At 44.9% G+C, this 27005-nt stretch overlaps 1 protein-coding gene across 2 annotated transcripts in view; it reads left to right on the forward strand.

Annotated features, from left to right (window-relative positions):
- NCKAP1L (NCK associated protein 1 like) overlaps positions 1-27005 on the forward strand; it is a 419671-nt gene that overhangs the window by 136033 nt on the left and 256633 nt on the right. For both annotated transcript variants that reach the window (XM_073670044.1, XM_073670046.1), the window contains exon 23: positions 26430-26527. In XM_073670044.1, coding sequence (XP_073526145.1) covers positions 26430-26527 — 98 coding nt within the window. The remainder of the gene's footprint in view (positions 1-26429; positions 26528-27005) is intronic.

Genomic DNA, 27005 nt, shown 5'->3' on the forward strand with positions numbered 1-27005 from the left:
CGTGTCCACTACAGCCCATTTCAGAGCCAGAAACTCCAGTTTGTGAGCTGGGTAGTTGCGTTCACTGGGAGTCAATCATCGACTAATGTTGTAAACGGGACGCAGACAGCCATCATGGTCCTGGAAGAGAATCCCTCCTAGTCCATCGAGAGAAGCATCTACATGTAACACATATGGTTTACTGGGGTCTGCATAGGCCAACACTGGAGTTTGGGTCAAACATGACTTCAGTTTCTCGAATGCCTCATCGCATACAGGTGTCCATCTTTTCCCAAAAAGTTCATTAACTCGGAAGTAGACCCTCTTTCCTGACCTTGAGGAGTGGGCTGTCCTCCCTGAAGGGGGATACCCCTGGGTAAGGGCAGTTAATGGCTTCGCAATCCGAGAGTACTGGGGTAGAAATCTTCTGTAATATCCACAAAATCCTAAAAAGGACCTAAGCTCCCTCAGTTTGGTGGGCTTAGGCCAGTTTACAACAGCCTCCACTTTGGCAGGGTCGGTGGAAATTCCTTCTCTGCTGACTATGTGCCCCACATATTTCACAGTCGTCTGGCAAATCCGGCACTTGTCAAGGGACAACTTCAACCCAGCCTCCTTCAACCGATCCAGCACCTTGAACAACCGCTGGTTGTGTTCTTTCAGAGTCTTCCCAAAAACAATAAGATCATCTAGATAAACCAAGACCTCACGTAAGTGCATGTCCCCCACTACTTTGTCCATACATCTCTGAAAAGTGGCCGGAGCACCTGTCAGTCCTTGAGGCAGTCTCTGAAACTCGAAGAACCCAATGGGGCAGATAAAAGCGGTCTTCTCTTGATCTTCTTTTGACATTGGTATCTGATAGTAGCCACTCCGGAGATCTAACACAGAAAACCATTGGCTCCCTTGCAGGCAATCCAAAGCTTCATCGATTCGGGGCACACTGTACTGGTCAGGGACCGTACGTTTGTTCAAGGTACTATAATCCACACACATCCGAATAGCTCCATTTTTTTTTCGAGCTATCACGATGGGGGAAGCATAGGGGCTACTAGACTCTAGGATGACTCCTGTGTCTAACATACCACGTAGATGCTGCCTGACATCTTCGATATCCGCAGGGGGCCAATCTTCGGGATTTCTCTCGGAAAGGCTTTTGATCCTTCAACCGAATGTGATGCTCTACTCCTTGGGCGAGGCCCATGTCCCATTTGCCTAAAGAGAAAGCCGCCATCCGCATCATTATGCCGTCAATGACCAGCCTCCTCTCTTCTCCTTTCCGCCCACTTCCTTCAAAACAAGGGTCAAAGCTTTCAGGCTGTAGTTCCCTCTTCTCCTCCTCCGTTCTCACATAGGATCCAGACAGACTGGGTGGATGGATAGGGTCTGCGAGTAAATTTCTCCCCCAACTTCCCGACACCACTGAGCTAACGTACGGAAGATGTTGGCATTTGTTCCCACTATGACAGGTGTTGGTCTCTCATCTGCCTCTGCCTCCGGGCAGATTAGCGCTATGATGGGTATCTCTTTATCCACTCCAACAACAGTCTTTGGGAATCGTAGTGTCACGGACACGTACCCTCTGTAGGGGTAGCTGTGCTCACTCAGTCCCCACACCACGAGTCCAGACAACGGTTTCAGAGGCACATTGGATAAATATCTCTTATACCATCCTTCGAAGATGATGGACACTTGAGACCCGCTATCCAGCATTACTGTACAAGGTTGATCATTGATATATGCGGGGACATGTGGGGCTGGTCCCACCAAACCTTCAGGCAGTGTTTTCGATGAAGCACTATTGTATGGGGTGGTAGAGTAGGTCTTAGTTGCTGATGGGGGCTCAGTATGGGGTTCTACTGGCCCCCTTTCCCGTTTCCCGACTGCCTCTGAGTGTGATGGGGAAAATGTGAAGAGTTCTTTGAGCTCCACCTCTTCAGACACTGACGAGCTATATGGCCTGGACTCCCACAGACAAAGCACCCTCCTGGTTTCCTACTCTCTACTTTACAGAGGTCATCATTCTCGCTTCCTGAAGCCAGGGTTTGCTTCTCGGCTACCTCCGCAGCACTTTGTAGCCGCTGTATTGTCTTGGCCTGGGCACTTAACAATTGTGTAATCTGCTCCCCCTGTTTCTCGATGACTTTCAACAGTTCCATCTCTCGGCAGTCGGCTGCTGGCTTCAGGGCAACAGTAGTCACCCGAGGGGATGTCTTCTCTCTTGCGGCCAAAATAACCTCCTCCTTTCAAACTTCCTTAAGCAACTCATGAAAAGAACCAGGAATCTTCTCTTTATCACAAGACCTCATCCGCTGGGCAATTGGATTATGCGTGAGAGCTCCTCTGAGTACTTGTTCCAGACGACACTGATCAACTTCTTTAGGGCTGACTCCACCTTTAGATACTATTCTATGAACCAGCTTATCTAGTCGGTATAGATAGTCGGACATCTTCTCATCTGGTATTTGGTAGGTGGTACGGAGTTTATAGAGTAGATCAGTAGCATCTTCAGGGGATCCAAAAGTTTCTTCTAAAGCACTCATCTAATCTTGATAAGTTGCTAGTGGCTTGCTCCGCCAAGCAGCCTGCACCACTTCCATAGCAGTACCCTTCAAACTTTCTACTATTCTCTGCTTCTTTACGGCATCAGTGCACTGCCACTCTTCTAAGCACAGTAAAGTGACATTCCTCCAAGTATCATATCCTTCTTCCCCAGCAGGGGTGGGGAGGGCACCCGAGAAAGTTCTTAGACTACGGTAGTTCCCTTCTGGCTGCATCTTTGCAAACTGACTGACTAACTTTTCCATAGCGGTCATAAGCACATCAGCAGGGGCCGCTGTCTCTTTAGGACTGGCTCTAAGTGGAATAGAGGGTGGACATATACTAGTCTTTCTAGGCTGAGTAGTTGATTCCTGTTGCCGGGTCTCAACTTCGGACTCAGTAGGCCAAGTGATCTTCCATTGTCGACCATACTCTGGGGCCACGGCTATCATGGATGGGAAGCATTCTTTCCTCAAGATCTGCCCGGTTGAGATCAGGGCTGTGGGTAACTGTCCCACCTTTTCCTTCCTGCGGTCGACTACTTTAGGGTGGGCAAGTTCAGTGAGTCGGTTAACTATTTTCAGTATCTCTTCATCAGATGCATCACAGAGCTCACCACTCACTGCAAAGCTTTGTTTAGCTGTAACATCCATCTCTTCACACCACAAATACACTTCTTGCTCTGTTAAAGTCTCCATAGTAAATACTCCTGTGTTAGTTCTGGATCTCAGCAGTGCCTCCACTGTAACACCCCTTTAGGGCTACCATGGTACACTGGGTGTTATGGGGGGTCTCACTTCTCTAGGGCGCAGTGCCTCCACCCGAATCTTGATTGGAGCTCTCTCTCTGGGACTGCGGAAGGACGGTTATCTTCTGCCAGGGGCTGATTTGGGAAGCCACTGCCACAGCTCAGTACACACACAGGGAACAGGAGTAAAACCGTTTAACAGGTTTATTACCATGCAGCAAAATTAAGGTGGGTGTAAAGGAATAACATACAATACAAGTAACGGTGCTCTATAAAAGTCATATACACATCACAATCTACTTTTACTCCGACCCTGCAAATATAACGTAGCAGGTTTTCCCTTTTTGTATTAACTCAGTCCAAACGTTGGGGCCCAGTTGCCGTGGATGTTGGCGCGCAAATTAGAACTGTTGGTGCACTTAGATGAATATTAATGTCAATAGTCTGGGTTGTAGTGTACTCACTGTAAATAGCGCTGGTAGAACCACAAGTCTCAGAAGGGCACTCACTGTGTGTCTCAAACAGTCGGATGGGTCTCTGGACACCCGCTGGGGGCGGCAGGATTCAGGCCTTTATACAGTGGGAGTGCCGGCAGAACTCTCCGAGTCCTTGATGTAACTTGCTTCAGAGGGTGACAGGACCGCACTCTCTCCAGCAGCGCAGGTATCTCAGAGGGGACCGGCACACTCTGCAGCGTAGAGGAATGCAGATCCACAGCGCTCCATCTTTCACAGCAAGCTGCCACGCTCCTTCTCCTCTGAACTTTCACTTTCACTTCCTGCCCAGCTCCCTCCCCCAAGTCCCTCCTCCTCCAATCCACTCTCTCTCTCTTTCTATCCTTCCAGGCTGTGTCATCTGACTGAAACAAGGGTCCCTGGGAATTGTAGTCCACTGCAGCTCAGGGGAAAAACAGTTAATGTCTGTAGGTCCCTGTTTAACAGCAGCTGCAAAGCTCTTCTTAGTGGCTGTAAGTTCCAGTATACCGGTAGCTGCCCTGACAGTTCCATGTGCAGGTGTTACATACAGAACTGCAAAGTCTGCGTGACAGCGTTGCAAATCAGGGATGTTCGTGGGCGGAGCCGATTTTTTGGCGCGAACAAGCCGGAACCCTGAACACGAACATGAATTTGAAATGCCGAACAAATTCGCTCAATACTAGTCAGGAGTTGAAGAGGGGGATGATTCATGATGGGAAGAGAGACCCCTTGTTTCTATATAGAGCTTAGAAGGATTCAGCTAGTCTGTTTTACATCATGTGATGTCATAGACCTAATGGAAAAGAGAAGACTTAACTACATAGAAATGCAAAATGAGCAATTGAAAGTACACAGTGCTATATAATATGATGATTGCAATAAATTAAGAGGATAAAAACTGTGAAGGGAGCGCTGCTTTAAAGGAGCACTTTGGGCGTATTCTGAACCTGTCAATCTCAGTGGGCCTAGCGGAGATTTATTGTAATTGAAAGCCTTTTGACTCTCGCCCTGACAGATGATATTAGGGCAAATAAGGATCAGACAGCTAAAGTGCATTTAAACCAGCTGATGGGTGCAGTAAACAACAACCGATCGGTAACATGTTAGCCGGATGGTGGTCAATTAATAGCCTGTTTAGACTGGCAGACTGTGCTTCAGATGTGTACAGAATGATCAATAATAGATTGTTCTGTGCAAATACAGTGGGGGAAATAAGTATTTGATCCCTTGCTGTTTTTGTAAGTTTGCCCACTGACAAAGACATGAACAGTCTATAATGTTAAGGGTAGGTTAATTTTAACATTGAGAGATAGAATATCCCCCAAAAAATCAAGAAAATCACATTGTATAAATTAGATAATTTTTTTTGCATTCTGCAATGAGAAATAAGTATTTGATCCCTCTGGCAAACAACACTTAATACTTGGTGGCAAAACCCTTGTTGGCAAGCACAGCAATCAGATGTTTTTTGTAGTTAATGATGAGGTTTGCGCACATGTCAGGAGGAATTTTGGTCCACTCCTCTTTGCAGATCATCTCTAGATCATTAAGATTTTGAGGCTGTCACTTGGCAACTCGGAGCTTCAACTCCCTCCATAAGTTTTCTATGTGATTAAGGTCTGGAGACTGGCTAGGCCACTCCATCACCTTACTGTGCTTCTTTTTGATCCACTCCTTTGTTGCCTTGGCTGTATGTTTTGGGTCATTGTCTTGCTGGAAGACCCAGCCATGACCCATCTTCAATGCTCTTAGTGAAGGAAGGAGGTTGTTGGCAAAAATCTCACGATACATGACCCCATCCATCTTCCCTTCAGTACTGTGCAGTCATCATGTCCCCTTTGCAGAAAAGCATCCCCAAAGTATAATGTTTCCCCCACCATGCTTCACGGTTGGGATGATGTTCTTAGGGTTGTACTCATCCTTCTTCTTCCTCCAAACGTGGCTAGTTGAGTTAATGCCAAAGAGCTCAATTTTTATCTCATCCGATCACAGCACCTTCTCCCAATAACTCACAGAATCATCCAGGTGTTCATTGGAAAACTTCAGACGGGCCTGCACATGTGCTTTCTTGAGCAGGGGGACCTTGCGGGCACTGCAGGATTTTAAACCTTTAAGGCGTAATGTGTTACCAATGGTTTTCTTGGTGACTATAGTCCCAGCTGCCTTGAGATCATTAACAAGTTCCCCCGTGTAGTTTTAGGCTGATCTCTCACCTTCCTCATGATCAAGGATACCCCACAAGGTGAGATTTTGCATGGTGCCCAAGATCGATGTCGATTGACAGTCATTTTGTATTTCTTCCATTTTCTTACTATTGCACTAACAGTTGTCTCCTTCTTACCCAGCGTCTTACTTATGGTTTTGTAGCCCATTCCAGCTTTGTGCAGGTCTATGAGCTTGTCCCTGACATCCTTAGAAAGCTCTTTGGTCTTGCCCATGTTGTAGAGGTTGGAGTCTGACTGATTAATTGAGTCTGTAGACTGGATTCTTTTATACAATTGACTATGTAAGACAGCTGTCTTTAATGCAAGTTATGAGTTGATTAGGAGCGTCTAACTGGTCTGTAGGAGCCAGAACTCATAATGGTTTGTAGGGGATTAAATACTTATTTCTCACTGCAAAATGCAAATAAATGTATCTAATTTATACAATGTGATTTTCTTGATTTTTTGGGGGATATTCTATCTCTCAATGTTAAAATTAACCTACCCTTAAAATTATAGACTGTTCATGTCTTTGTCAGTGGGCAAACTTACAAAAACAGCAAGGGATCAAATACATATTTCCCCCACTGTAAGTTGCTATTGTTCTCAGTAGAAGAGGTCCCATTGACACAGGATAATATGCTGCCAAAAATGATAATCTATTAGGCAAACCAAAAGATCATTGCACCCGACAGACAAGTTTTTCTCATTTATAGGAAGTCTGTTTACACTGCATCGGGAATGAATATTCCTCGGAAAACGCGTATGCCGATGATTATGCAGGCTAAACAGAGATCCCTCGAAGAATGAGCAAAACACTTGTTCGTCGGCTGAAATGGTCTTTTGGCTTGCCTGAAAGATCATAGTTCTTGGCCGCACATGACCCAGTGTAAACAGGTGTCTCACTTCTGAGAACAATGGCAGCCTATGCGTACCGGACTATCTATTACTGATCATTCTGAAGTGGCGTCTGGCTGAGTAAACAGGATTTTAAACTACTGCAAATATTTACAGATTGACATTCGTTTAATCGTTCAACCCCTTTAAAGCCCAAGACGTACTAATAAGTATCTGCGCCCTGGGCTTTAAGAGCCTGATACGTATTAGTACATCTTTGCGATCGCGCCAGCACACAGGCTGTGTGGGCGCTATCGCCGCCGGTTGTCAGCTGATTGTCACAGCTGACACCCGGTGCTATGTGCAGGGAGCGGTCCTGCATCGCTCCCGGCACATTAACCCCCGCAATGCTGCGATCGAAGTTGATCGCAGCATTGCGGTGGCAAGGGGAGGTGATCGGGATACTCACCTCTCCTGCCGGCCTCCAGCGCTGTCTGCCGCGGCTTCCCGGATGTTGCCATGACGACCCGATGTCGTCATGACAACATCCGGGTCACCAGATAGCATGGAGATATTTTGGTCATGCGCAGTGCATGACCAAAGTATCTTCTGCATCTGCAGCGCTGACAGCCTGTATAGCACCGGGATGGTGCTCCATCCCGGTGCTATACAGGCGATCAGAATAAAAAAAAGTGAAAGTCCCATAGTGGGACAAAGAATAAAAGTAAAAAAAGTGTCAGAAAGTGAAAAAAAAAAAAAAATTGTAAAAATATAAAAAAATAAATAAAAAAATAATCCACCAAAAATAAAACTATAATGTACCCATGAATAAATATTATTATGAAAAAAACTGTCCCACTAGTTAACCCCCTTAGTGAACACTATACAAAAAAAAAAGAAGCAAAAAACAATGCTTTATCATCATACCGCCAAACAAAAAATGGAATAACATGCGATTAAAAAGACGAATATAAATAAAAATGGTACAATTGAAAATGTCATCTTGTCCCGCAAAAACCAAGCCACCATACAGCTCCATCAGCCGAAAAATAAAAGTTATAGCTCTCAGAATAAAGCGATGCAAAAAACTATTTTTTTCTATAAAATAGCTTTTATTGTGTAAATGTTATGATCTGCTACAAGCACTAAGGAAAGAAAGGAGATCTGTCCCTACAATAGAACTAAGCTGGATCCCTACGATGTAACGGGGAACCTGATCCTGCGATCAGACCCGCTAAAGTCCTCGGCTAGTCTGTACGAAGACCTATAGATGCAAGGGAGGGATCCCTACATGAACTAGGGACTGGGATAAAGTTGGGCACCTCCTAGCAGAAATTGTAGCAGTAAAAGACAAACACAACATAGAACATAAAGGTCCGAAGACCAAGCTAAACTGACCGAGAAAGGTAACTAAGCACCAGGCTAACTTAAGAGTAGAAATTACAATGAAGTCCAGCAAGGCCAGGAGGGCGGAGCAGGATTAAATAGGCAAAAAATGTCATGTGACCAGCAAGATAGAAAAAACCTAACATGAGAGTTCTAACAGTACCCCCTCTTCTATGAGGATCCTCCGGATCCCCTAGGCCCAGGCTTATCAGGAAACCTCTTGTGAAACGCTCTGACAAGTCTGGAAGCAGAAACATCATCCGCCCTCACCCATGAGTTATCCTCGGGTCCGAAACCTTTCCAAGCGACGACATACTGCAAACTCCCTCTATACCATCTAGAATTTAGGATGCGGGAAATTTCGTATTCCCCGTCCTCCACCACCGAAGGAACAGTGGCAGAGACGTCTCCATCCGACACATAAGCTCTTTTCAACAGAGAAACATGAAACACCGGATTAATCTTCCAGGAGGTAGGAACCTCCAACCTAACAGCAGATTGGTTAACTACCTGAAGCACCTTAAAGCGCCCTACAAACTTGGGACCCAATTTTTTAGAAGGAATCCTCAACCGCAGATTCCTAGAGGACAACCAAACCATGTCACCAATAGCAAACAAAACCTCTTGCCGTTTCCTATCAAAGTACCTCTTAGATTTTTTGTTAGCCTCCTGAAGATTACCACGCACATCCGTCCAAACTCTCTCCAAGTCACCGGAAAAACTCTCCTCCTCAGGCACAGCCGATACCAATTTGGAGAATGACCCAAAAGACGGATGTCTCCCAGAACAGCAAAAAAAAGGCGAACAACCAGCAGAAGAGGATGTATGGTTGTTAAGAGCAAACTCAGCAAGTGGCAGAAACTCAGACCACCCCTCTTGATTGTCTGCCACAAAACAACGCAAGAACTGCTCAACATCCTGATTCTTCCTTTCTGTCTGGCCATTAGACTCAGGATGATATCCGGATGAAAACGACAAATGAACTCCCAACCTGTCACAAAAAGCACGCCAAAAACGAGCCACGAACTGAGGTCCCCTATCCGAAACAATGTCAGTAGGAACGCCATGTAGGCTGACAATTTCCTTGACAAAGGCCTTAGCGAGTGTCTTAGCGCAGGGCAGTTTGATGAAAGGAAACAAGTGACACATCTTGCTAAAACGGTCCACGACCACCCAGATGACTGTGAAACCCTCAGAGGAGGGAAGGTCAGTAATAAAGTCCATAGCCAGATGTGTCCAAGGTGCACTAGGAACCTCCAGAGGGCAAAGCAACCCCGCTGCAGGAGTATGTGAAGACTTAGATCTAGCACACACCGTACATTGACGCACCCACTTAATGACTTCCTTCTGCCATCCAGGCCACCAAAAACTGTGACCCACAAGTCTCTTGGACTCAGAAATTCCTGGATGACCTGCCAACCGAGACTCATAACACTCAACAAACAAATCTCTCCTAAAGGTCCTAGGCACAAACAACCTCACATGGGGAGTGTTAGATGGGGCATTCTCCTGTGCTTTAAGAATCTCATCTTCCAAAACGGAGTCCAATGCAGCAATCACAACACCTTCTTGTAAAATGCTCCCCTCCTCCTCAGCACCGACCATGGGAGAAAAGCTGCGAGACAAAGCATCAGCTTTAACATTCTTGGTACCCGGGATGTAAGTAACGGAAAAATTAAACCGCGAGAAAAAAAGTGCCCACCTAGCCTGACGGGCATTCAAGCGCTTGGCAGCATCAAGATAGATCAGATTTTTATGATCAGTGAAAACCTGAATGGGAAATTCAGCACCTTCCAAGAAATGACGCCAGTGTTCAAATGCGAGTTTAATAGCCAGCAATTCCCGATTACCAATATCGTAATTAAGTTCAGTCTCAGAAAATTTTTTTGTAAAAAAAAAGCACAGGGATGTACTCCATCCTTGTTTTTCTGAGACAACACCGCACCGACCCCCACCGAAGAAGCATCAACCTCAACCAAAAACGGCTTAGTCACATCAGGCTGCATAAGGATGGGAGCAGAGCTGAACCTCTCCTTTAGAAACACAAAAGCTTCAATGGCCTCAGTAGTCCACTGAACCGCATAAGCACCTTTCCTGGTGAGATCGGTCAGTGGTTTGACAATAATAGAAATTTTTTGAATGAATTTTCTGTAATAATTGGCGAAACCCAAAAACCTCTGTATCGATTTCAAATCAATAGGCCTAGGCCATTCTTGAACCGCCTGAACCTTCACAGAGTCCATCTCAAAGCCCTCGCTGGAGATAATGTAGCCCAAAAAAATAATTCTCTGAACAGCAAACTCACATTTCTCCAGCTTAGCAAAAAGCAAATTGTCAATTAATAATTGTAATACCTCACGTACGCTCCGCCAATGAGACTCCAGATCAGGCGAATAAATCAAAATGTCATCCAAATACACAACCACATTTTTGCCGATCAAAGGTCTAAGGATGTCATTAATAAGATTCTGAAAAAATGCTGGAGCATTGGTAAGACCAAAAGGCATAACCAGGTTCTCAAAATGACCCACAGGAGTGTTAAAAGCAGTCTTCCATTCATCACCCTCCTTCATGCGCAACAAATTGTATGCCCCCCGGAGATCAATTTTAGAGAACCACTTGGCCCCCACTAACTGGTTAAACAAATCAGGAATCAATGGCAGTGGGTAAGGATTGCGTACAGTAATTTTATTAATCTCACGAAAATCCAGACAAGGACGTAAACCGCCGTCCTTTTTTTTAACAAATAAAAATCCAACAGCCACCGGAGACTTGGAAGGCCTAATGTGACCGGCGGCCAAGCTTGTCTGTATGTATTTCTCCAAAGCCTTTCTCTCAGGAATAGTAAGATTAAATAAACGACTTTTAGGAAGAGTAGCTCCAGGGACAAATTCAATGGTACAATCATAGTCTCTATGGGGAGGCAATATTTGTGACTCCTCCTCAGAAAAAACTCTCCAAAAATCCTGAATAGGTACAGGTAATTACCCTTTTTCCACCGCAGCAATACGTCCGTTACAACACTTGTCATAACACTTAGGACTCCAGGACTTAATTTCATTGGTAGACCAATCCAGTACAGGATTGTGCAATTTTAACCAGGGTAACCCCAAAATTACTGGAGAAGGCAAATTATTTAATACCACCAAATCCAAATTTTCTTGGTGAATACCATTAATAGTGAGGGGAAATTCACAGACCTTGTGAGTAACACTCTTCAAGGGGGAGCCATCGACAGAAACCACAGCAATAGGGGATGACAAAGGTTTGGGTTTTAATTTAAGTTTTTCCAAGAATCCCCCATCAATCACATTCAGAGTAGAACCACAATCCACAAATATCCGAAATTCAATTAATTCTTCCTGAGCAGCAGTAGTAGCAGAAAGAAATACCCCCTTAGAATTTAAACAGGCAATACGGGCGTAACTGACCTTTTTTTTTTCTTTGTTCATACGAAGCTCACAGTTCTTAATAAAATGGTCAGATTTCCCGCAATAAAAGCACAAACCTTCAGAAGATCTGCGGTCTTTTTCCTGAGAGCGGGGTGTCATCGCCCCAATCTCCATCGGCTCTCCAATGTCAGTACAGACCCTCTCAAGACTCGGAGCTGACATGGCAGAGGATTTACTTTCATTAACCCTTGCACGCAGTCTCCTGTCCACCCGTATAGCTAATTGCATAGCCTCCTGCAAGTTTCCAGGTGTGGGATAAGCAATCAGCAAATCCTTAACCCTTTCACCTAGCCCCGCAAGAAACAAACTTTTCAAAGCTGAATTGTTCCACCCCACCTGGGCAGACCACCGTCGGAAGTGAGGACAATATTTTTCCACATTACCTGATCCCTGCCTCAAATGTCTTAATTCAGTCTCAGCTGATGAGACACGATCAGGATCATCATACAACAAACCCAAAGCAGAAAAAAAACTATCCACTGATCTAAAGCATGGATCACTAGGTTGGAGAGAAAATGCCCATCCCTGAGGTTCTTTGCGCAAAAGTGACATTATGAACCCTATGCGCTGTGATTCATCACCAGAGGATCTGGGTCTCAAGCGAAAATACAATAAACAAGCATTTTTAAAGGAAAAAAAATCCTGTTGATCACCAAAGAATAAATCAGGCAAACGTACCTTTGGCTCCACAAAATGTGCTCCAGAACAGCTACTCACGTGTTGTTGGAGCTTGGCCACCTCCAGAGAGAGTCCCTGCAGGCGTTGAGCCAAATCCTGAACCGACACCATGATGGAAACTGGAAGTCTTTCCTTAGAGATATTTTTGGGCTGGACTTACTGTTATGATCTGCTACAAGCACTAAGGAAAGAAAGGAGATCTGTCCCTACAATAGAACTAAGCTAGATCCCTACGATGTAACGGGGAACCTGATACTGCGATCAGACCCGCTAAAGTCCTCGACTAGTCTGTACGAAGACCTATAGATGCAAGGGAGGGATCCCTACAAGAACTAGGGACTGGGATAAAGTTGGGCACCTCCTAGCAGAAATTGTAGCAGTAAAAGACAAACACACAACATAGAACATAAAGGTCCGAAGACCAAGCTAAACTGACCGAGAAAGGTAACTAAGCACCAGGCTAACTTAAGAGTAGAAATTACAATGAAGTCCAGCAAGGCCAAGAGGGCAGAGCAGGATTAAATAGGCAAACAAGGTCATGTGACCAGCAAGATAGAAAAAACCTAACAGGAGAGTTCTAACAGTAAAAGTGCCAAAACATAGAAAAACTATATAAATGTGGTACCGCTGTAAACGTACTGACCCGAAGAATAAAGCTACCTTATCAATTTTACCACACGCGGAACAGCATAAAAAATGTAAAAAAAAACAATTCCTGAATTGTTTGTTTTTGTTTATACTGCCTCCCAAAAATCGCAATAGAAAGCGATCAAAAAATGTCACACGCCTGAAAATGGCACCAATAAAAACGTCAACTCATCCCACAAAAAACAAGCTGTCACATGACTCTGTTGGCTAAAATATGGAAAAATTATAGCTCTCAAAATATGGCGATGCAAAAACTAGATTTTACAAAAAAAATGCGTCTTTTAGTGTGTGACAGCTGTCAATCATAAAAACACGATATGATTCTGGTATCACTGTAATTGGACCAACCCGAAGAATAAAGTAGTCTAATCACTTATACTGCATGAGGAACGGCGTAAAAAATAAACTCTCGGGTTAGGGGTAGGGTTGTGCTAGGGTTAGGGTTGGGGTTAGGGTTAGGGTTTGGGTTGGGCTAGGGTTAAAGTTGGGGTTAGGGTTAGGGTTGGGCTAGGGTTAGGGTTGGGCTAGGGTGAGGGTTTGGGTTAGGGTTGGACTAGGGTTGGGGTTAGGGTTGGGCTAGGGTTAGGGTTGGGCTAGGATTAGGGTTGGGCTAGGATTAGGGTTGGGCTAGGATTAGGGTTGGGGTTAGGGTTGGGCTAGGGTTGGGCTAGGGTTAGGGTTGGGGTTGGGGTTAGGTTTGGGCTAGGGTTAGGGTTGGGCTAGGGTTAGGGTTGGGCTAGGGTTAGGGTTAGGATTTTTTTCAAAAGTAAAAAAAAAAAGATGATATGGTGACTAGTGTTGAGCGCAAGTGCTCGCTAAATGAGTTTGCATCGGGTGCTCGGGTATGCACTGAGTATCGCGAGTGCTCGAGTGACATGCTCGAGTCTCTGCTCCATATGCTTCACGGCCAAAAAAACCTCACGGGGATTGCCTGCCATGCACGAGCGATCCCCGCATGTTTTTTTTTGGGTGTCTAATAACCGTGAAACATGCAGGCGGGGACTAGAGCATGTCACTCGAGCACGCGCGATACATGGTGCATACCTGAGTACCTGATGCAAACTCAATTAGTGAGCACTTGCGCTCAAGACTATTGACAACTTATTCAATATGATGACTTAATGTTATCAAATTCTGTGTCATACCTCTGGGTTCAAAATGTTCACTATACACCTTGATAAAATCCTTGAGGGGGTGTAGTTTCCAAAATGGGGTCACTTGTGGGGGTTTCCACTATTTAGGCACATCAGGGGCTCTCCAAACGCGACATGGCGTCCGCTCTCGATTCCAGCCAATTTTGCATTCAAAAAGTCACACAGTGCTCTTTCCCTTCTGAACTCTGCCGTGCGCCCAAAGACTGTATTTTCCCCACATATGGGGTATTGGCATACTCAGGAGAAATTGAGCAAAAGTTTTTGGGGTCCATTTTCTCCTCTTCCCCTTGTGACAATTCAAAAATTCAAGACACATTCAAAAGGTCAAATGGTGCGCCTTCCCTTCCGAACCCTGCCGTACGCCCAAGCAGTGGTTTTCTCCCACATAAGGGGTATCTGCTTACTCAGGAGAAATTTCACAACAAACTGCATGGTGCAATTTCTCCTGTTACCCTTATGAAAATGCAAAATTGGGGGCTGAAAAACATTTTTGTGGGAAAAATGTGAAAATTTTATTTTTACGGCTCATTGTTATAAACTTCTGTGAAACACCTGGGGATTCAAGGTGCTCACCACACATCTAGATAAGTTCCCTGAGGGGTCTAGTTTCCAAAATGGTGTCACTTGTGGGGGGTTTCCACTGTTTAGGCACATCAGGGGCTCTCCAAACGCAACATGGCGTCCGCTAATTATTCAAGCAAATTTTACAATCAAAAAGTCAAATGGCGCTCCTTCCCTTCCGAACCCTGTCGTACTCCCAAACAGTGGTTTTCCCCCACATATGGGGTATCTTTTTACTCAGGAGAAATTGCACAACAAACTGCTTGGTGCAATTTCTCCTGTTACCCTCATGAAAATGCTAAATTGGAGGCTGAAAAACATTTTTGTGGGAAAAATTTGAAAATGTTATATTTACAGCTCAATGTTATAAACTTCTGTGAAGCACCTGGGGGCTCAAGGTGCTCACCACACATCTAGATAAGTTCCCTGAGGGGTCTAGTTTCCAAGATGGTTTCACTTGTGGGGGGTTTCCACTGTTTAGGCACATCAGGAGCTCCCCAAACGAAACATGGCGTCCGCTAATTATTTAAGCAAATTTTGCATTCAAAAAGTCAAATGGTGCTCCTTCCCTTCCGAACCCTGCCGTGCGCCCAAACAGTGTTTTTTCCACACATATGGGGTATCTGCGTGCTCAGGAGAAATTGCACAACAAATTTTGGGGTCCATTTTTTCCTGTTACCCCTGCAAAAATAAAAAAATTGCAACTAAAGTAACATTTTTGTGAAAAAAGTTAAATGTTATTTTTTTTCTTCCACATTCCAAAAATTCCTGTGAAGCACCTGAAGGGTTAATAAAGTTGTTCAATGTGGTTTTGAGCACTTTGAGGGGTGCAGTTTTTAGAATGGTGTCACTTTTGGGTATTTTCTGTCATAAGGACCACTCAAAGTGACTTTATATGTGATATGGTCCCTAAAAAAATGGTTTTGTACATTTTGTTGGAAAAATGAGAAATCGCTGGTCAACTTTTAACCCTTATAGCTTCGCAATAAAAAAAAATTTGGGTTCCAAAATTGTGCTGATGTAAATTAGACATGTGGGAAATGTTATTTATTAACTATTTTGTGCGACATATCTCTCTGATTTAAGGGCATAAAAATTCAAATTTTGAAAATTGCAAATTTTTGAAAATTTTTGCCAAATTTCCGTTTTTTTCACAAATAAACGCAAGTGATATCAAAGAAATGTTATCACAATCATGAAGTACAATAAGTGACAGTGGTCAGAATTGTAAAAATTGGCCTGGTCATTAACGTGCAAACCAGCTTGGGTTCTAAAGGGGTTAATAATAAATAATTAATAATTTTAAGTTAATAATAGTTAATAGTAATAGTTTTAAGAATAATAATTTGTTTAATCAAAATGGGTATATGTAAATAAACACATGTTTCGTTCACTCGGCCAAGCATTCATATGAATGGGGAAGTCAGGAAGGATAGCAGTAACCTCCCAACTAAGGTGTATGGGCCCCTTTATACATTGTGCTATGCGTACTGCACCCATGCTGGATGGATTGCTGCACCGCACAAGGATTCAAGAATTACCAAGCCAGGATCACCGTGTCATGCTCCTTTTAAATAGCTGGAACACCAGAGTCAGAGTATGTTCCCATAAATGAAGAAATATTCTGATGAAAGATGCACGACAAGAAATATACTCCCACCAACAAATGCCTTTGTTTTATATAAGACAATGGACATTGGAATAGGATATGCTAGTAGGACAGGTGCCTGTAAATCGGTGCAGTAGGAAGCACTTGTGCTACATGGCAATAACCTATACCACATACTACCACATAACATAATTTCTCAGAATATTTATAGGTTTCCAAGAGGATAAGCTGAGAAATGACAAAACAGGGGGTTTTAAATAACGATGCATCAAAATCTGTATTTTAGAGTAAGTTCAGATATTTACTAAAACAAACATGTCATGAGACCTACTGTACATGGTCCTCTCTAAAGGGAATCTTCATCTCACAGTAAAGATTTCATGCTGAAATATGCCCATCATCCTCTAATCCTAAAAAGGGCCACAACACTGCTTTATCACTGCATCTACTACAAAGTTTTCCCTAAGTAAATATGCTTTCAGACATGTCCACTGCAGGAAACTGCAGCAGACCTCCAATCAAATGCACAAGGGATGTACAAAAATGGCATTCATTAGAAAATAGTTAATGGAAATCTGTCACCAGTATTTGCTACAGTATCAGAGAGCAGCATGATGTAGGAGCAGTGGTCCTAATTCCAGCGATGTCATTTACTGTTCTGCATGTAGAATTTTTATAAAATCCCTGTTTTATCTGCTGCAGATCTACCATTTCTCTGAATGCTGCTCTGAGTATAACCCTGCCTACACCACTGATTGGCAGCTTTCTATGTACACTGTGCATAGGTAGTAAGCTGCCAATCAGTGGTGGGGGCGGGGCTATACAGAGCTCATGAATATAGAAGACTACATGGCAGCAGGTTTACTAGTCTTTTAGTGATAATATCCTGCTGATAAAACAGTGATTTTATCAAAACTACAGCAAGTAACCGACTAAGTGACACATTGCTGGAATCGGGGTTTCTGTCTACATTATACTACTCTCAAATTAGGACTAGTAAACCTGCTGCCATGTAGTCCTCCATATTCATGAGCTCTATATATGTATAATCCCACCACCACTGACTGGCAGCTTTCCACCTATACACAGTGTACTCAGAAAGATGCCAATCAGTGATGTTTACAGGGTTACACAGAGCTCATCATTCTGAGAACTGGTAGATGTGAAGCAGATAAAACAGTCATTTTGCACAAAAAGGAAAAATTGTGAGTTTACCACGTTTCAATATTATTGATGCTCAATCAGCCTTATAGCATGGGTGCCGAATCCCGCTGGTGAAGATCAGCAATCTGGAAAGAAAAGTGAGAAAAATTGGAAAGACTTGTATGATATCTCATTAGAACACAGCCTATAATAAATATATAAAAGCTGTTGCAATATCATCATGATACAGACCAGCCTGTAAATACACACATCATATGACATCATCCCAAGAGAACACAGCCTATAATTAGAAAACACTATACACTATAATGAAGGCCATCAAATAGGTGCAGAAGGATTATTGTGGCATCATCACAATAATTCAGTCTTTCTATATTTCGATATACAGTATGTCTGCAGTTACCCTTGAATATGACAACTCCGCTCGGTCATCTCCGCATGTGTTGTTCACAAAATAACTAAAATAACTTAAAATCATTTTTGGTTCACCAAACGCATATTGCGTCTGGCTATTGCCGTCATGTATGCCATTAAACTGTGAAGAAGCATCTCAGCTTTCTGATCACAAAAAGTCAGACAGAACCTTCCAACGATGCCCTTTAATGTCTTTGCTGCTGAAATATCATAGCCTCCTCCTTTTACTGAGAATGGTGTGGCTCAATATTGACCTTGCGTACAAATACTGATTACAGCTGTCACATTGTAACCACATGTATATACGCAGTCCTGACGGGAAATGCATTTGCTTTGATTTAATTGTCTTTTGTGCTGTGTCCCTCTGTTCTAATCTAAATCTTCTGTATAAGCCATTATTCAGAGCACAGGACCAGAATAAACTATTTGGCCGTGTGCTGGGAATAGCAGAACCTAATGCCGATTTATTGCAGACAGATACATTTGATCGGCTGCAATTTTTCTAAACCTTACTAATATACTGTAAGCCAGGGACCTCATTCACTATAATATAGTGTAACTAGTCCACACAAATAAAAATGTATTTGAAATATTGTTCTTGGATCAAGGCCACTATCATGATGCAATGGAAACCACATTTCAAACTAGGTTTTGAAAATATTTGCTTTACAACTACTGCAACTCTGTTACAAATATAAAGTGTCACAGTCATATGGCAAGCATGACAATGTCCAGGCTAAGATGCCAGTAGTGCAGAAGAATGAGTTAATCCTGCCTGGACAAAGGAGTCATTTAAGCCAGAGACTACTGTAGATAGATGCGGTTTATTTGTCAACGCATTTAGAAGTTTCACACTTTTTCTTCAGGTCAAACCACAGTGACAAGTGAATTACACGTGGATTAGACGTTTAAATCTGCACGTGCAATCCACTTATCACTCTGGTTTGTCCTGAAGAAGTGTGAAACTTCAAAACGCGTTGAGAAATAAACCGCATCTGTCTACATTACTCTCTGGCTTCAACCACTCCTTTGTCCAGGCAACGCAGGATTTACCCATTCTTCTCCACTATTGGCATCTTGGCATCCCTGTGGGTCTGCAGCAGCCTTAAGTGCATTAAGTAGTTGTGTATCACAACCCTGGCCAGGTGAGCAACTATCTCTTGTCACTTTTTACTCGGATAAGACCCTATTGCACTATTGTCTTTCCAGCTTATTTTTCCACTGCAATGTCCAGGCCAAGACATATGTGAAGTGCATTGTGAAGAGAGCCGCATTTCAGCCCATACACAGGGGGACAATGTTGAATTGTGATTTCAGTGAAGTAAAGTTGTGTGTACAAGTTATGGACATCACTAAAAGGGGTATTCTGGACTTCAGAAATTGTCACCAACCCACTAGATATGTGCAATTTGTTAGATTAGTTTATGTCCACCATTCTCTAGCAGTTATTCTTTAACAGCAAGATTGTTGCCAGAATTAGTTGAAAGGAAAGGCCGGTCATACATTCACTCTGCCTATGGCACTAAAAATACTAAAAATACAAAGCACAGTGAACACAGTGCTACAATCAGCAATCATCTTCAGTGTCATAGACATAGAGTGGAGCTGCAGGGCACCTAAGCGACCAGCTGCACCATTCAACTCCTCTTAGCGGCAGTATTGCAGCAATAGATGGGGATCCTGAACCACATCAGTTTAACCATTATCACATATCTAGTGGATAGGCGATATGAGGACCCCTCTACAATTAGAAATATTAGGATTAGTGATGAGCGAGCACTAAAATTCTTGGGTGCTCGAAGCTCGGGTCGAGCACATTGGAATACTCGGGTGCTCGACCCGAGCAACGAGCCCAATGTAAGTCTATGGGAAACTCGAGCATTTTTCTGGCAGTCCCCCCCGGAGGTCTGCAGAAGGTCAAAAATTGCCCAAATCGATAGGGAGAGTGCTCAATTAAACGTCAGGCAGGCAGAATACATAGGCAGACAGGCAGGCAGGCAGGGTACATAGGAGGGTTCATGAAAAACATAGCAGGGCACTTGGAACACACTAGTGCCCTCCGATTTTCATGCACCCGTCTCTTTAAAAAAGCCGGCAATTCATCAGTGGCATACACCGGTACCCGACAATTTAGAACATAAAGAATAGAGCATCACACATAGATTAGATAGATAGAAACATGTCAGTCACATATATAATAAGTACAATGACAATGTTGGTTACTGTACTTGTCATTTAGTGTTAAAATAAAGGATTTATTTAAAAAAAAAATTGGCGTGGGATCCCCCGTAGTTTTAGTCTCTAGCGGAGGTTAAGCAGACGGCTGGGGCAGATGTTTGAAGCCTGGGAAGGGGGTAATACCCACGGAGCTTCCCAGGCTACTAATATCAGCCCCCAGCTGAATACCTAGCCTTTACTAGCTATTAAAATGGGGGACCCAAAAAAATGACGTGGGGTCCCCCTATTTTAATAGCTAGCAAAGGTAGGCAGACAGCTGGGGGCTGATATTAATAGCCCAGGAAGGGTGCCATGAATATCGGCCCCCTCCCAGGCTAGAAACACCAGCCGTCAGCCGCCCCAGAAATGGCGCATCCATAGGATGTGCCAATTCTGGCACTTAGCCTCGCTCTTCCCACTGCCCTGTAGCGGTGGCAGTGGGGTAATAGGGCTGGGGTTGATGACAGCTTATAATGCCAGCTGACATCAAGCCCAGGTTAGTAATGGAGAGGAGTCTATAAGACACCCCCATTACTAACCCCATAGTGAAAGTTAAAAAAAACACCAACAACCAGAATAAAGTCCTTTAATTGAAATAAACACACATTCCTTTAATGTTCTAAATTAAGCTCTACTTACCGTATCGCCCATTCCAGCTGAAGCCAATGTCTTCTGCAGTAAAAGTAAAATAATAAACCAACCTCATCCTTACCTTTCCATCAGGGACATCTCAATGCCATCCCAGCGTGGGAGAATTCTCCTGCTCAAGCGCTGAGCGCAGGAGAATTTTCCCACGCTGTCAGTGACGTGCATGAGGTGAGCCGAGTTCATTGGACATGACCTCGGCTCATCTGGATGCCTTCACAGTGAGACACTGAGGAGCGCAAGCATGCCTGCGCTTCTCAGTGTCTGTGGCGTGGCAAGCTGGATGGCAGCTTTCGGCTGCGATCCAGCCTGTCATGTGAATGTAGCAGTGCTGAATCTGTCGTGGGAACCATGGAAAGGTAAGGATGATGTTGCTTTATTATTTATTCCAATGAACTCAGCTCACCTCATGCACTTTACTGACAGCGTGGGAAAATTCTACTGCGCTTGCAGTCAGCGTGAGAGAATTCTCCTGCTGAAGCGCTGAGCGCAGGAGAATTTTCCCACGCTGTCAGTGACGTGCATGAGGTGAGCTCATGTCCAATGAACTCAGCTCACCTCATGCACGTTGTAATGCACACGCCCGGGCTGAGTGGCGTGTGCGTGTATATGTAGTGATTCCACTGGGCCGTGCCGGAGAGTGAATGCCTGGAGGGGCGTAACTAAGTATCCACCCGATCCGACCAGGGTCGCACGACGGCATACGACGCCAGTGCACCAAGGAGGAACCGAGCAGAGGGACCAGGTGCTACTCCAGGACAGACCCCGGACACGGCTGTTGACCCACACAGGGGAGTACAGGAACAGGCAGGTTAGGCTGGCACACAGACTGCTGGGTATAGGCAGACACGGCTGGTATGCAGACTGGCGGATGCTGGTAAGCACGACTGGTATGCAGGCAGGGAGGTACTGGCAGGTACGACAGGTTGGAGCACCGAGTGGATAGGACCCAGTACAGACTGGGACTCAGGAACAGAACCGCAGATGCGGTGGACAAACAGCAGAGTGAGGCCGCCCAGAGCGGCGAGCAAGAGCAGAACAAGATGAGACCGCCTGGAGCGGTGAGTGAGAGAAGAGCAGGACAAGGCCGCCTGGAGCGGTGAGCGAGAGAGGAGCAGGACGAGACTGCCGAAGCAGCGAGCAAAGGGTCAGAGCAGAGCGAGACTGCCGGAGCAGCGAGCAAAGGGTCAGAGCAGAGCGAGACTGCCGGAGCAGCGAGCAAAGGGTCAGAGCAGAGCGAGACTGCCGGAGCAGCGAGCAAAAGGTCAGAGCAGAACGAGACCGCAGACGCGGTAGACAGGGCTGAGCAGAGCAGAACCGCAGATGCGGTAGACAAGGCTGAGCAGAGCTAAACCGCAGACGCGGTAGACAAGGCTGAGCAGAGCAGAACCGCAGATGTGGTGGACAAGGCTGAGCAGAGCAGAACCGCAGACGCGGTGGACAAGGCTGAGCAGAGCAAAACCGCAGATGCGGTAGACAAGGCTGAGCAGAGCGAAACCGCAGACGCGGTGGACAGAGCTGAGCAGAGCAAAACTGCAGACGCGGTAGACAAGGCTGAGCAGAGCGAAACCGCAGACGCGGTGGACAGGGCTGAGATAAATCGCCGAAGAGGTAAACAAAGACAAAGCAAAGGGGACAGGGCTCTGTTCACACGGAACAGAAAGAAAGGCAGAACCAGATACACACTAGATACTTGCAAAGAAGTAGCGAGAGGACTCCAACTCACAAACGGAAGTACAGCGACAACGAGAAGGAGTTAGGTGCAGGTTCAGACACTACAGAAAAGGGAGCAAATGGACATAAAGGCAAAACAGATAAGAAACTAGGAGACAGTTCAGACAAGAACAGTTACTGCAACAAAATGCAGGAGCGAGCCTAGGTAAAGCCAAGTGCTGGTTCAGACACTGCAGAAAAAGGGAACAAACGGACATAAAGACAAAACAGGTAGGAAGCTAGGAGACAGTTCAGACAGGAACTGTACTGATACAAATACAGGAACGAGTCTGGGTATGCGGCCCCCAGAGGGCGAGAAGGACAGGCTAGGAGCGTGTGCAGACAGGCCTGGAAATACAGCCTCAGGAAGGCAGACGGACAGCTGGCTAGAGGGCACAGACAGGACACAGTTCAGACACGGGAACTGATACTGATAGGCAGGAAACATAGACGGGACCTGGCATGTCAGCGACCAGAAGCCAACTGACAGAACACAATGCTCAGGCATGGATTCCAGGGAGGAGCTGGGTTAAATACCAGGTGACAGACAGCAATAGGCTGAGGACGCACAAGGGGTGTGCCTGCAGCAGCTACAAGAAGCAGGAAGTGATCGGGCGCCGCCCTTAAGCAGCAGAAACAGAGGCAAGCAGACAGCATGGAGGGAAGCCAGGCTAGCAGACTGGACTGGAGATCAAGTGCGCGCTCTTGCACAGTGGGAGATGGACCACTATGCAAGGACGCCGCCAGGTATGTTACGCACGTCACTCAGCGCTTGAGCAGGAGAATTCTCCCACGCTGGGATTGCATTGAGATGACAGGCTGGATCACAGCTGAGCGCTGCCATCCAGCTTGTCATCCTTCAGAGACACTGCAGAGCGCAAGCATGCCTGCGCTCTAAAGTGTCTATGAAGGATGGCATGCTGGATGGCAGCGCTCAGCTTCCATCCAGCCTGTCATCTCAATGCCATCCCAGCGTGGGAGAATTCTCCTGCTGAAGCGCTGAGCGCAGGAGAATTTTCCCACGCTGTCAGTGACGTGCATGAGGTGAGCTCATGTCCAATGAACTCAGCTCACCTCATGCACGTCACTGACAGCGTAAGAGAATTGCCTGCGCTCTGCAGTGTCTATGAAGGATGGCATGCTGGATGGCAGCGCTCAGCTGCCATCCAGCCTGTCATCTCAATGCCTTCCCAGCGTGGGAGAATTCTCCTGCTCAAGCGCTGAGCGCAGGAGAATTTTCCCACGCTGTCAGTTACGTGCATGAGGTGAGCCGAGCTCATTGGACATGACCTTGGCTCATCTGGATGCCGTCACAGTGAGACACTGAGGAGCGCAAGCATGCCTGCGCTTCTCAGTGTCTGTGGCGTGGCAAGCTGGATGGCAGCTTTCGGCTGTGATCCAGCCTGTCATGTGAATGTAGCAGTGCTGAATCTGTCGTGGGAACCATGGAAAGGTAAGGATGATGTTGCTTTATTATTTTACTTTTATTGCAGAAGACATTGGCTTCAGCTGGAATGGGCGTGATGGTAAGTATGGTTTAAGTTAGAACAATAAAGAATTGTGTGTTTATTTCAATTAAAGGACTTTATTCTGGGTGTTTGTGTTTTTTTTTAACTTTGACTATGGGGTTAGTAATGGGGGTGTCTTATAGACGCCTCTCGATTACTAACCTGGGCTTGATGTCAGCTGGCATTATAAGCTGACATCAACCCCAGCCCTATTACCCCACTGCCACCGCTACAGGGCAGTGGGAAGAGCGAGGCTAAGTGCCAGAATTGGCACATCCTATGGATGCACCATTTCTGGGGCGGCTGACGGCTGGTGTTTCTAGCCTGGGAGGGGGCCAATATTCATGGCACCCTTCCTGGGCTATTAATATCAGCCCCCAGCTGTCTGCCTAGCCTTTGCTAGCTATTAAAATAGTGGAACCCCATGTCATTGTTTTGGGGTCCCCAATTTTAATAGCTAGTAAAGGCTAGGTATTCAGCTGGGGGCTGATTTTAGTAGCCTGGGAAGCACCGTGGGTATTACCCCCTTCCCAGGCTTCAAACATCTGCCCCAGCCGTCTGCTTAACCTCCGCTAGAGACTAAAATTACGGGGAACCCCACGCCAATTTTTTTTTTAATAAATCCTTTATTTTAACACTAAATGACAAGTACAGTAATCAACACTATCACTGTACTTCTTATATATGTGACTGACATGTTTCTATGTATCTAATCTATGTGTGATGCTCTATTCTTTCTGTTATAAATTGTCGGGTACCGATGCTGAATTGCTGGCCGGCTTTTTTAAAGAGACAGTGCATAAAAACACTATTGTTTTTTTTTAATAAATCCTTTAACACTAAATGACAAGTACATTAAGCAACACTGTCACTGTACTTCTTATATATGTGACTGACATGTTTCTATCTATCTAATCTATGTGTGATGCTTTATTCTTTCTATTCTAAATTGTCGGGTACCGGTGTATGCCGCTGCTGAATTGCCGGCCAGCTTTTTTAAAGAGAGTGTCTTCTGAGCAGTTTGTCAGCTTTTGGACACCTTTGAAGGTGTTTTCTATGTGTTTCTATGTGTTTTTGTTTGCCTGCCATTGGTTTTAAAGGTGTTCGACGGTGTTCTAAGGTGTTCGACGAACAATTCCACGAACATCCCGGTGTTTGACGAACCGAACCGAACCCGAACACTACGGGGGTGGCTCAACACTAGTAATGAGCTCCAGAGGGTAGAGTTGTCAGTAGACAGACCTCTAGACCAGGGATGTCAAACTCAAACACACAGAGGGCCAAAATGAAAAACTTGGACAAAGTCATAGGCCAACCAGTATACAGTATAATGGGCCCTACAAAGTCCCCCATACAGAATAATGGGCCCCACATAGTCCTCCATACAGAAGAATGGGCCCCACATAGTCCTCCATACAGAATAATGGGCCCCACATAGTCCTCCATACTGTATTATGGGCACCACATAGTCCCCCATACAGTATTATGGGCACCATATAGTCCTCCATACAGAATAATGGGCCCCACATAGTCCTCCATACAGTATTATGGGCACCACATAGTCCTCCATACAGAATAATGGGCATCACATAGTTCTACCTACAGAATAATGGGCCCCACATAGTCCTCCATACAGTATTATGGACACCACATAGTCCTCCATACAGAATAATGGCCCCACATAGTCCTCCATGCATAATAATGGGCCCAAAATAGTCCTCTATACAGAATAATGGGCCCCACATAGTCCTCCATACAGTATTATGGACACCACATAGTCCTCCATACAGAATAATGGGCCCCACATAATCCTCCATGCATAAAAATGGGCCCAACATAGTCCTCTATGCAGAATAATGGGCCCCACATAGTCCTCCATACAGTATTATGGGCACCACATAGTCCTTCATACAGAATAATGGGCATCACATAGTTCTACCTACAGAATAATGGGCCCCACATAGTCCTCCATACAGTATTATGGGCACCACATAGTCCTCCATACAGAATAATGGGCACCACATAGTCCTCCATACAGAATAATGGGCACCACATAGTCCTCCATACTGAATAATGGGCCCCACATAGTCCTCCATACAGAATAATGGGCCCCACATAGTCCTCCATACAGAATAATGGGCCCCACATAGTCCTCCATACAGAATAATGGGCCCCACATAGTTCTCCATACAGAATATTAGCCTCACATAGGGGTGGTGGTTCTGGTGTCACAGGCCAAATAAACCCACCCTGCCGGCCAGATTTGGCCCACGGGCCGGAGTTTGACATGTATGATCTTAACAGAAACAACAGCATAGATGCTGCATCCTTAGGTTGGATCTGGCTGCTGTGATCCAACTATGTCCACCAATATGCTATCAACCCCCTTTAAATACTTCATTCAGTATTGCCTATGTAAGTGGTACAATGTCAATTATACCTTCCTCAATTTTATATGTATTTCCTACCATTGATTTTATTTCAATCTCTTATAGAGATAAAGGCTTTAGCTGAGATGATTGGTCCATACGGGATGAAGTTTCTGAGTGAAAATCTTATGTGGCACGTGACATCTCAGGTTTCAGAGTTAAAGGTAAAATATAATGCATTTGAATGTGTCTAATTTTCGGAATAAGGCATCATGAGTAGAGATGAGCGGATCGATCTGCGGAGGATCGAGTTTGAGTTGAAATTCTTGAAATTCACAGTTCTATGTGAATTTGAACACTTTGAAATATGATTCGCGAGAATCGGCAAAAAAAAACTTGCCCAGCACCATTTTTCACAATACTGGAGCATCTCTACTTCCATAGAAAAGCTAAGAGTGTTATGTATGTATTTTATGAACAATTTGAAGCTTTCCAGTTCTGCAATTGGAGTTAAATTTCTCTGTCGTGAATCAAATCTTTATGGACAATTTGAAGAAGCCGGTGAATTCAAATTTCAGATGATCCATTCATCTCTAACTATGAGTATACTGTATGCGACGAAGTAGGAATACCGCTAGGATAGTCACTGCAATAGTCACCTAGAATATTTATTGGTAGGCATCAGCTAACTAGATTTTTGAT

Source organism: Phyllobates terribilis, unplaced genomic scaffold (assembly GCF_046119375.1).
Source record: "Phyllobates terribilis strain yellow unplaced genomic scaffold, ASM4611937v1 Scaffold_2__4_contigs__length_985480577, whole genome shotgun sequence".
NCBI classification, from domain to species: domain Eukaryota; kingdom Metazoa; phylum Chordata; class Amphibia; order Anura; family Dendrobatidae; genus Phyllobates; species Phyllobates terribilis.